At 58.7% G+C, this 11,106-nt stretch overlaps 1 protein-coding gene and 1 pseudogene across 4 annotated transcripts; both read left to right on the top strand.

The window, feature by feature from the left end:
* The first annotated feature begins 505 nt into the window (after positions 1-505).
* On the top strand, positions 506-2,001 carry LOC105816160 (annotated as a pseudogene).
* A 1,015-nt stretch (positions 2,002-3,016) lies between these two features.
* Positions 3,017-11,106, top strand: CD22 (CD22 molecule). Of its 4 annotated transcripts, none has more exons than XM_012651551.1 (13): positions 3,017-3,050; positions 3,309-3,689; positions 4,618-4,914; positions 5,925-6,191; positions 6,326-6,589; positions 7,457-7,714; positions 7,919-8,182; positions 8,268-8,531; positions 9,604-9,700; positions 9,849-9,924; positions 10,092-10,210; positions 10,595-10,679; positions 10,975-11,106. In XM_012651551.1, the coding sequence occupies exons 1-13, from the start codon at positions 3,017-3,019 to the stop codon at positions 11,104-11,106; spliced, it is 2,538 nt and encodes an 845-aa protein (XP_012507005.1). The 4 variants fall into 4 exon arrangements, with proteins under 4 accessions (XP_012507005.1, XP_012507004.1, XP_012507006.1 ...); XM_012651550.1 differs by having other exon boundaries at positions 3,315-3,689; XM_012651552.1 differs by lacking the exon at positions 6,326-6,589.

The following is an 11,106-nucleotide window of genomic DNA, read 5'->3' on the forward strand; positions in this document are numbered from 1 at the left end:
AGAAAACTCAGGGAAGGCACCACCGTGTCATTCCTTGGGCACCAAGGTTCCTAACTCGTCTGCCTTCTCTCCACCTTTCTGTCTTTTTAGGCTTGTTTTATAAAACAGAGTTTTCGGTTGTACTTAGCAGAAGAAACAGGGAAAAGTGTATCTACTCCACGTTTCAAGAACAGCACTGCTTTTTGAAGAAGTTGTTCTTCCCTCTTTCTGTTTCCATCCCTATGGCCGGCTGCTCATAGGGTGCAGTAGGATCAGAATCAGGAGTTCTCAGAAGCTTCCGTCGTTATGCAGGATTTGCATGGCTTTGACTGCTGCCTGGTTTTGCTCCCGAGACACTCACTGACTAGAAGCCCGATATAAGCGCAAAGGTTTCAGTCTCAAGACTTTCCCATTCAGTGATACTTCCCACGAGACATCTTCTTTCCTGGTATCTGAGCTCTTCCCTGGACCCTCGGGGCTGCCGGAGCGTCGGTGTGAGCGGTCGGGTTCCCCACCATTCATGCCTATGACACAGGGCAGTGGCCGTGGAAATAACCGGATAGTGGCGCTTGACTCCCAGTACTTTCAAGTTGGCTGGTGCCTTTCCAGCTCGCTGCCTGGTCTTCTGCGTGGCTTGAGGCATTAGCCTTTCCTGAGAGCTGGGGAGAGGGGGAGTGGTGGAGAAGCCCACTCTGAAACTGACCTGATACAGAAAACCCGTAGCCTAAAGCTAAGAACTGACCATAGATATTCGAGTGTCCCCATCTGATTCCAAGCCTACAACCTGCCATTGTCTGTATCCCCCACTCTCCAGACCATGATGCCTCCTGATCATCTTCAGAGCCGCAGAGAGGCCGGGGGGCGTGGCCAAGGAGGCGACAGTCAGTTACTGCAGACTTCACTTGACTTCCCCTTTCGCTCTCAGACGCTGCCAGGGTCCCTGAAGAGGGAAGACACGAGGAAACAGGTAAGAATCGTTTTGTTCTTTTTGGCATTCAACAAGCAAGCATGGAGCAGCTGCTATGTGCCGCGCATAAGTCCCAGGGCTGGGAACCCAGCAAGGACGTCCCTTTGTCTCTCCCGCCTGAGTTACGACAGGTGGTAGACAGACCCCTGTCTTTGAGCATAGCCCTTGCCAGGCTTGGGGAGGGCAGGGTGGATGCCCAGGAGGGAAGAAAGGAGTCAGGGAGGTGGGCTTTGAGGTCCTGCATGGCCCTAAACAGACCTGTAGTGAGCAGGCCACGGGTGTGGACAGTGTGGCCTTGTCCTGGCTTTGTGCCTAATGCCTGTGGTCCCTACCCTTCTTCACACCCCACCCTGCCTCCTCAGCCTTCCAATTCCCAGGCCTGGGGCCCCAATTGCCACGCTCCAGAGACTGCCTGGAGCTTCTCGGGGCAAGTACTAGGCAGCCCTGCTCGGGAAGTGCCCCTCTTCCACTCCAGATGACGGTGTGGCTGGTGGGTGCTGGTAGAGGGGACACAGTGGCCCAGCCACTGGAGGTGTGAATCTTTGCCCCAGGCAACGGAATCTAGTCCTTGCCACAACCCTCGTTTCCCCTTAGGAAACCTTACAGGGATCTCGAAGTAGGTCTCGGAACACTGGCCCTGCAACCCTGCAAAGTTTTTTTTATGAGAAATGTACAATAGATCCCAGGGCCAAGGAAGTATGTGCTAGATATTGTAGGCCTGTATTCTGATCCCCACGTTTGCAGATCTGTGATGCAGATACAGCTTATTAAAAGGTTTGAAAAGTTCTGCAGGAAAGAATCTCCCTTAACTTTTTAACCCAGCTTTTCTCAAGTGGATGTGACCTTGAAGACTTTGTGTGTGTGACACTGTCAGCGCCCACAGAGCTGACGTCCGCTCTGCCTGGAGAGTATGCGGCAGCTTCAGACCCCTCGCTCTGTGCCTGGGGACAGATCCCCTTCCTGCTCTGGGCCAGCAGCCTAGCGTCCCCCACACCCGATACCGATACCGGACACCCAGCAGCCCTCGGCACGAGCCGCGCAGCCTGGGGACATAAACAGACCGAGAGGGGGTGTCGATGCGTGGGAAACGGTGTCGGGTGGGTGGGAGGCGCTCGGGTCTGTGCTGACACCGGAGACACACTCTGTGGTCACATCCTGCAAGCTCCCCAGGGACCAGCACAGAGAGCCACCACCATGTAAATTGGGACTTAAATTTAACTCTATGTAAATGTAACTCTGTGCAAAAGTCAAGGATGGTGGAGGGCGAGTTCATGGCACAGAGAGAGGGGAGATGGGAAGCGCTTGCAAAACCGAACCCACAGATAGGTCTTGTTTGACCAGCTCGGTGTATTTTTATTTTAAAGCAGAACATCTCACATAAAAATTGGGCTTCTTATTTTTCTGCAAACTGTGGAAGATCAGACAGTGCTGAGCTCGTGTTCCACTTGGCAACAACTGGCTGGAACTGAGACAGCAGCCGCCTGTGGCAAGGCATGGCCTTTGTCCCCACTTGGATGATTTATGTTTGCTGCTTGGCCCTTAGGTGCATCTGAGTGTGAGCCTTAGACCATATTCTCCTAAGACCCTCCAGACCCCTCTAAATGCTCTCCTGGCGTCATACTTTAGTTTTAGAATTATTTTTTTCCTGGTCTTTCAAATCAAAGTTCAACCCTGACTCTCCCCTGTATAAAAGCCCCAGGGAGAGCTCCAAGTGACTCAGCGCCTGGCATTGGAGGCACTCGGTGGTCTGGTGCCACCGAAAGCCCGAGAGCTGGGCAGGAAGTTTATAAAACTATAGGTGGATGAATAGACGGAAGGACGGAGGAAAGGAAGGGAGGATTGCCAGGGAGAGAGATGACGCCCCCACAGGGTTCTCGGGCCGAAGGAAAAGGCTCCGTGAGCATCCAGAAGCCCCCATCCCCACCATGCAACCAGGCACGGCCCTCCTGGGATGGAGGGAAAGGGCCGGAGCTCAGTGGGAGAAAAGAGAAGCCATTTGGGAGAAGTGAGCACCCAGATGGCTCAAGGGCAAACTCTTTCCAGCCCAGGTGTCCGCCCAGACAGGACACCATGCATCTCCTTGGCCCCTGGCTCCTGCTCCTGGGTAAGGACCGTGGCCCAGGCTGGTACTCGGGTTCCAGGATGTCAGCGGGTACTGGAGAAGGAGGAGGGGCCCGGGGTGGAGAAGAGTAAACGCGGGGCGGGCGGGGCAGGCAGTGCGCAGTATGGACATAGACGCGGACCCGACATGCTTCTGTCTCTGTGCACCTCCCTCTCGCCCCCGCGACCCTCGGAGGGATTTCTTGATCCCTTTGCAAGCCCTCGCGCCCCCTCAATAACGCTTTCTCATCACTGCGGTGAGTTTCAGAATGCTTGGCTTTCTCTGACTCTCACAAATGGAGTTTTTATCACCCCCACACCGTCTACGCCTGGGAGGGGGCCTGCGTCTGGATCTCCTGCAAGTACACGACCCCGAAGTCCGAGGACCTGGAAAACGTCACCGTGTACCACAACGCCGAGTACAGCAGCGTCACCAAGAGCTACAGTGGGACCATCCTCTACAGGACCACGAAGATCGGAGAGCCTCCCTCCCAGCAGGAGAGGGTGCGATTCCTGGGAGGCACAAAGAACAACTGCTCCCTGAGCATCAGCCGGGCGCACGTCAACGACAGCGGGAGGCTAGGGCTGAGGATGATGTCGAAGACGGACAGATGGATGGAGGAAATACACCTCAACGTCTCTGGTAAGGCCTTGGGGCAGGGGCCCCTCTGCCGCGGGCAGGGGTGAGGAGGGAGATGGCAAAAACCCAGCTCCTGGAACGGGGGTCACAAACCAGCCGCAGAGGTCAGGCAGGGGACGCGAGCGGGGAACGCGGGCAGCACAAGAAGAGGCTGCGGCCAACTGCGGCACGGGCCGCTTGTCCCGCCTGCCCCTCCTCTCCTGCTCGTGCCGGAACCTGGGTTCCACGTTGCCAGATTTCCTGATTTTTCAAAAGAAAACGGGAATCTGGGTTTGCAAGTGAAATCTCCCAATGTGTTCATGCTGGTGACTCACTCTAATGAAGGCTCCAAGGCTAGATGACACACACGTGGACGTGAGACACAGGTCTGAGACCTCCACCCTAGAGAGTGCGGTCGCTCCATTCCACGGCCTGTTTCTTTGGTGGACAGTTCTAGAGCAGCGCTCTGTTTGGGGCGAGGGATGCTGTTTCAGACCCTGCGGTCTGAAGGGTGGTCCAGGCGGGCGCAGAGCTGGCACGGACCCATCCTGCTAAAGAAATGCTTTTCTCGGGTGTCTCCAACGCTGAGGCCACTCAACAAACACAGTTTTGTCATCAGAGCTCAAAAATACGTGTTGAACTGAACTGGTCAAATTCACTTCGGGCTGGTGGGAGGAATGATCTTGCAAACATTTAGAAAGCAAACACCCGAGATGAGAATGCGATGGGTATCGAATACGATTCCCAAGGAGGTTTGGTGTTGCCAAGGCCTTTCAGAGAGGGTTTTGGCTGAACAAGCACGACTCATAGCGGAGAAGGGCAGGACTGGAGAGAGGCGGAACGGACCGGCAAGGGCTTCCTGAGGGTCATTTGGGACGGGACGTCTAAAGCCAGGCGTCTGCACCCACCCTCGCCCCCCAGGCCTCAGGCACGGCCTCCACTCTTTTTGCAGAAAGGCCTCTCGTACCTCGCATCCGGCTCCCTCCAGAAATTCGAGAGTCCCAGGAAGCCACTCTGACCTGCTGGCTGAATTTCACCTGCTTTGGGTACCGGACCCAGTGGCAGTGGTCCCTGGAAGAAGAGCCTGCTGACCCCTCGACCTCCACCACCGCCACGACTGACTTAATCCAGAGCGAGCTCAAGTTCCAGCCGCAGTGGCGTCACCACGGGAAGAACGTGACCTGCCAGCTCTGGAGTGACAGGGAACAGCGGGTGCTCTCCGAGGAGACGGTGCGGCTGGACGTGAAGCGTGAGTCTCCCAGTTGCGCCCGTGGGAAGGATGAAGTCCCTGTCGCCTTCTCCCCAACCCCACAGTGGGCATGAGCCTCGGGTAAGAGGAGCCCGCCCAGAAGGCCGGGGAATCAATCTGTGGTCACCCGCAGCAGGGAGCGGCCACACAGAGCCTCTTCCCTCTGCCACTGTCCCTCTGGTCAGCCCTGTGTTTCAGGACGTAGAGTCATTTTAGCCTCTCCTTCGGCCAAACAGAATAAATAATCTTATCCTCAAGCCAGGGCATGATTTGGGGATTATCTGGTTAGGTTTCTTTGTTCTGCCTTGGGGGGAAGATTTTTTCCCGTTATTATTTTGTGTCTCATTCCTTCATTCAATAAATATCCGCTGTGAGCCTGCTAGGGGCCGGGCCTCGTTCTGGCTGCCGGCTGGGGGTGGGGAGGGTGGGCAACAGCAGTGAGCATCGTTCTTGCCCACGCGGAGCGGGCACGGCAGTCAGGGGGACGACAGTGAATGGATTAACAGAGAGAATCTAGAACATGACTGCAGGCAGGGACACATGACTAAGAAAAATAAGGCAGGTGAGGGCAGGGGCGTGACGGGCGGGGACCTCTCCAAGTAGGGGGAGCACTGAGGCTGACTTGGGGAGGGAATAAGTGTGAAGAAGGTTCCGGGAGTGGAAAAGAGCAAGGCAACGCCTGGAGGTGGGACTGGGAGAGCAGGGCCAGAGAGCGGGAGAGGAAGCAGGCGAGCGGGCTGCGGGAGGGGTTTGGGATTTGATCGTAGGTGTGGAATCCGCCGAAGGGCTCCGAGCAAGGACTGAAAGGCCTGGCTGGCGGTATTAGGAATCCTGCCGGTACCCAAGTGGGAAGGGGGAAGCAGGGAGCTGAGGTAGGAGGCCGTGACAGCCACCCGGGTGAAGGGACCAGCAGGCCACTGCTGTGTCAGAATAGAAGCACTGCCACCTCTCACACTGCCCGCCCTCTGAGGACTCCCTGTCCCCTCCCTGCGGTCCCTCTGCTCCTCCAGACCGCCCGAAGTTGCAGATCACCGTCAGTCCCCGTGAGGCCACCGTCAAGGAGGGGGACTCCGTGAGCATGACATGCAAGGTCGTCAGCAGCAACCCAGAGCACCGGACCGTATCCTGGCTCAAGGACGGGGCCCCGCTGAGCGTGCAGGAGACACCCACGCTGACTCTGCACCCCGTGGCCAGGAACATGAGTGGGCAGTACAGCTGTCAAGCCTCCAACAACTTGGGCACAAGCGAGTCAGGCAAAGTGGCCCTCGAAGTACAGTGTGAGCCTCTCGGAGCCGGGGAGGGGCAGGGAGTCGGTGCGGGTGGACCCAGGCCCCGGAGAAGTGAGCAGAGGGGGCTCTCGTGGTCGGAGCGCTCGCCTCACCTCCCCACCTGCCTCTGCCCCTTCTTCCAGATGCTCCAGAACCTTCCACAGTTCAGATCCTCCAGTTACCCGTTATTGAGGGAAAAACAGTAGAGCTGATGTGTACCTCACGGGCCAACCCTCCTCCGACCAACTACACCTGGTATCATGATGGGAAGGACGTGCCGGGGAACACGGAGAAGACCCTGTGGATCCCAGAAGTCCTCCTCTCGCACGCAGGGACTTACTCCTGCTTGGCGGAAAACGCCCTTGGCCTTGGGCAGATCGGCCCAGGGGCTGAGCTGGATGTCCAGTGTGAGTAGCCACAGAGCCCCCAGTTCCAGGGAGAGGAGACGGAAGCGGGGGAAGGAGGAAGGCAGTCGGGGCGCAGGGAGTTCCTCGGCCCCGGAATGAAGCGCAGGCAGAAGCCGGGGCCTCCTGAGATAGAAGCTTCTTGGGGCAGGGACTTCGTTGCCATTCGCGGGTGTATTCCCGGCGCCCAGAGCAGGGCCTGGCCATGGCGGGTGCTTGTTAGATGTTGTTGAATGAATGAAATGCAAGACGCCAGGGCTCCGTGGGGGATGCAGCCGCTGAGTCCCAGAAGAGGTCCTGAAGTTTTTGAGGAGAACCGGGATAAACACAGTGAATCTTGTCACTGAGTGGAGCCCAGGACAAAAGGAACCCATAGGCTTGATCCTTGGACCCCAAGATGTCACATGTGCTGATGGAGATGCCCAAATCCTGAACATCTAGACAGCCGGATATACAGTAGCAGCAGCAGCAGCAGCGATGATCTAGTGTTTTCTATGCACCACGCTGTGCTCTAAGGGCATCATCTCGTTTCACCCTTGTAGCGATTCCACGAGGTTAGGTCCTCTCCAGACCCCATTGGACAGCTGGGTAAACCGAGGCCTGCAGCCCATGGCCTTGTGGCTCTCAGTGGCTGGGTCTGGCAGTCTGTCCCCAGCGCTGCGCTTTGAACTGCTGTGCCATCCTGCCTCAAACCACAGCCAGGCAGGGCTTCCATCCTCACACAAACGCAGGGGGGAGGCACCGCCTCCTTTGACGAATTCGGGAACTCTGAGAATGCAGGGGGGAGGTGGGCGAGACAGGAAGCAGGAAGGGAAAGGTGATACTGGACAAGCTGGCTTTTCTTCGCTCACCTGTCTGGTTTTCTCCTAGATGCCCCCAAGAATGTGACCGCGGTGATTCAAAACCCCACACCGATTCGAGAAGGAGACCGTGTGACCGTTTCCTGTAACTACAATTCCAGTAACCCTAGAGTCACCCGGTACCAGTGGAGCCACCGGGGCTCCTGGGGCCAGCAGTCGCCTGGGCTGCTGGTGATTCAGAAAGTCGCCTGGGATGACAAGACCGTCACCTGCGCAGCCTGTAACAGCTGGTGCTCATGGGCGCCCCCTGTCAACTTGAACGTCCACTGTGAGTTCCCGGACTGGGCAGAGGGATCTGGGAAGTGGCCCAGTTGGGACATGAGGATCGAAGGGCGAGAACGGAGCCTGGACCAGCTTCTTTGACGGAATTGAGGGACGAGAGCCAGGCCTCAGGGCCAAGGGGAGAGGAAGCCCTGGGGACAGCGAGAGGGACAGGGAGCTGGGAGGTCAGCCTGAGGCCCTTGCCCTCTAGATGCCCCCAGAGACGTGAGGGTCCTGCAGACCAACCCCCGTCCCGAGATTCACTCTGGACACCCGGTCGTTCTCCAATGTGACTTCTCAAGCAGTCGCCCCGGAGAAGTCCGCTTCATCTGGAAGAAAAACGGAAGCTTTCTGGGGGAAGGAAGAGAACTCAGCTTTAACTCCGTCTCCCCGGAAGATGCTGGAAATTACAGCTGCTCGGTCAGCAACTCCATAGGACAGACGGCGTCTGAGGCCTGGGGGCTCCAAGTGCTGTGTGAGTGGCCGGTGCTGGAGGCTGGGGGAGGGGCAGAAAAGGGCAGGGGACCGGCTGCCTGGTGCTGACTTTGTTTCCCTTACAGATGCACCCAGGAGGCTGCGGGTGTCCATGGCCCCGGGAGACAGCGTGATGGAGGGGGAGAAGGCAGCCCTGACGTGCGAGAGCGATGCCAACCCTCCCGTCTCCCAGTACAGCTGGTTTGACTGGAACAACCAGAACCTTCGCCATGCGGGCCGGACGCTGAGGTTGGACCCCGCAAAGGTCGAGCACTCGGGCGCCTACTGGTGCCGCGGCGCCAGCCGGCTGGGCGTGGGCGAGTCGCCCCCTAGCACGCTCACCGTCTACTGTAAGGCCCTGCCCTCTCCCCAGCCCTCCGGCTCCCTCTTCCTACCTCCCCTCTGTCCCTCCCGACCCTCCAGGGCTCCCTGGCAGGCTGGGCCCTTCTCTCTCCCTCCCTCTGTCTCGCCCTTGACAGCCTCCTTATTTTTATCTTCTGAGACGTTAGTGCTTTTTAAAAAAGATAATACAAGCACACGGTAGAACAATTTTTTAAAGCACAAGATGGTAACCAGTGGAAACAGACGCCTGTCACCCTTGATCTCGGAGAACTCTGGTCCCCTCCCTAGAGGCCCCAGCTGTGCGCAGTGATGCCACCTCCTCCCGGGTCCTTCTGCGCATGCGCGGTACCTGCAGCCAGGTCTACGTCGCGCACCCTTCTCTGTGACACAGAGGGCAGCGGAGCTCACACTCCGCCCCGGACTTTTCTTTTTTCCGGGTAATAATACCGCTTGGAGACTGCTCTGTCTGTGTGTACAGAGCATCTGAAGAGTCTGGAAACGTAGGGGGGATATTTAATTTATTTGTTGTGCTGTTTCAGACCAATGATGGGGGCCGTGGCTTTAAATTTAGAGGATCGTCGCCTGCAAAGCCAGGGGCGACAGGAAAACGTCCTGAGCATGTTGTAGGGGAACGTAACAGACACGCTGCACAAAATCCCTGTGCCCTGAGTCTCCACTTTCCAGACACCCCGAAAAGTGCCGCTTTTTCTCGGGGCTGCACCGCGCCCCGTTGTGTGACTGTCGATGCCTCCTACGGCAGCCTCTTGCGCTGGGCGTGTCTGCGAGGGCAGCCGCCAGATCAGTTTCCACCGTGCGGCCAAACCGCCCCAAAGGTTGCGCCCGTGTTCGAGGGTGCGGGTCGCGGGCCGTGTGTGCCGCATCCGTGGGAAGGCGGGAGCCCCTCGGGATACAGAGCGAGCCCTGGAGGGCAGGGGCCGGCTTCTCCCTCCTTCCTGCCCCGTCTCCCACGCGCGGAGGCGAGAAGGGCTGGACGCAGAGGGAAGCCGAGATGCCTTCCGGGCCGGCGCTGCAGGCCAGAGCTGCCCCTTCGCTGATCGAGGTCTCTCCCTTCTCCACCAGATAGCCCGGAGACCATCGGCAGGCGGGCGGCCGTGGTCCTCGGGCTCTGCCTGGCTCTCCTCATCCTGGTCATCTTCGGGGTCAAGTTTTGGCGGAAGTGAGCGCCTCCCGCTGCCCACCCACCCCCCGCACTCTCCCTCGGCTGGACGCGCGTTGCTGGGTGCTCAGTCCCGAAGCCTGCAGCCGAATCCACGGGGTCCCGTCCCCGTTCCCTGGACCCTCACTGACGTGCCTTTATTTCTTAGCTGGAAGAGGAGCCAGAGCCAGCAGGGGCTTCAGGAAAATTCCAGTGGTCAGAGTTTCTTTGTGAGGAATAAAAAGGTAGGATGGAGAAGGTTGAATGCAGGGCAGACCTTGAAGTCAGGAGAAGAGCCGAGGTGGGGGGGGTGCTGCAGAGTCCTCTGGGGAGATCGGGGCTGCCGGGGGCCGGGGGAGGGGACTCGGGCTGGGGGAAGAGTGCTCAGAGCTTCCGCCTTGTCTCCCCCCAGATGAGAAGGACCCCCCTCTCTGAAGGCTCCCACGCCATGGGGTGCTGCAACCCGGTAATGGAAGACGGCATCAGCTACGCCGCCTTGCGCTTCCCCGAGACCGACACACCAGGAACCGGGTACCGAGGGTCCTGGGAGGGTGACTCGCCTGCCCTACCCGGCGCCAGGCACCGCCGTACACTCATTACCTCATTCCTGCTCCGTGACCACCGTCCGGGTGGGTGACGGTCTCTGCAACTGAACGTGCTTTTCCAAGTCAGGGGCGTGCAGGCCCAGAGTTGGTCTTTATCTCAAAGATCAAGACCTCGGGGCAGAGGCCTCTGCTCACGCCAGCAGGCGGCTGGCGTTTTTAGTGAGCACTGGGCACTCTGGAGACAGCAGGTTACTCTTACGTAAGGCGCGGAGGGTGGGGTGCTGTTGAGGGGCCGGGGGAGTCGGGAGGAAGAGGAGCGTTCACGGGAAATGCTTCTTTGTGGTCATCCATCTGCACCCCGCCCCTCCAGAGATGCGGGGAGCTCAGGGATGCAGGGGCTTCGCCAAGACGGCAGCGACGCGGTCACTTACTCGGTGGTGCAGAAGCGCCGCGTGGTAAGAGGGCGGAGCTGTGGACGGTGGGGGCAGTGGTGGGGGGAGCCTCGGTCCTGCCCACGGGAAGGGCTTGGGCAGATGCTGGGCGGCGGCGGGGGAGGGTTGCTCAGGCAGAGGTGGGCAGAGCCAGGGCAGGTGCCGCCACGGCCAGGTTCTGCACAAGAGGACTCCCACGCTGGCTTTTGGGCTACTGGGGGGGGGCGGGGGAGGGGGGACCCAAGGAGAAGAGGGGCAGAGGCAGCGGGTGGGAGGCTGGGACTGTGAGGCCAAGCTCCCCACCGTGTGGCTTCCCCAGGGCGACTATGAGAACGTGGCTCCAAATTCTCCAGAAGACGAGGGGATTCACTATTCAGAGCTGATTCAGTTTGGGGCCGGGGAGCGGCCTCGGGTGCGGGAGGATGTGGAGTACGTGACCCTCAAGCACTGA

The sequence above is a fragment of the Propithecus coquereli genome, unplaced genomic scaffold (assembly GCF_000956105.1).
Source record: "Propithecus coquereli isolate 6110/MARCELLA unplaced genomic scaffold, Pcoq_1.0 Scaffold358, whole genome shotgun sequence".
Lineage (NCBI taxonomy): Eukaryota > Metazoa > Chordata > Mammalia > Primates > Indriidae > Propithecus > Propithecus coquereli.

Excerpts from the sequence above, each read along its gene's own strand:
- CD22 (XM_012651551.1), top strand. The coding sequence starts at position 3,017 with ATGCATCTCCTTGGCCCCTGGCTCCTGCTCCTGG. Across the intron at positions 4,915-5,924 it reads GGTGCGGCTGGACGTGAAGC|ACCGCCCGAAGTTGCAGATC; the intron begins GTGAGTCTCCCA and ends CTGCTCCTCCAG. Across the intron at positions 8,183-8,267 it reads CTGGGGGCTCCAAGTGCTGT|ATGCACCCAGGAGGCTGCGG; the intron begins GTGAGTGGCCGG and ends TTTCCCTTACAG.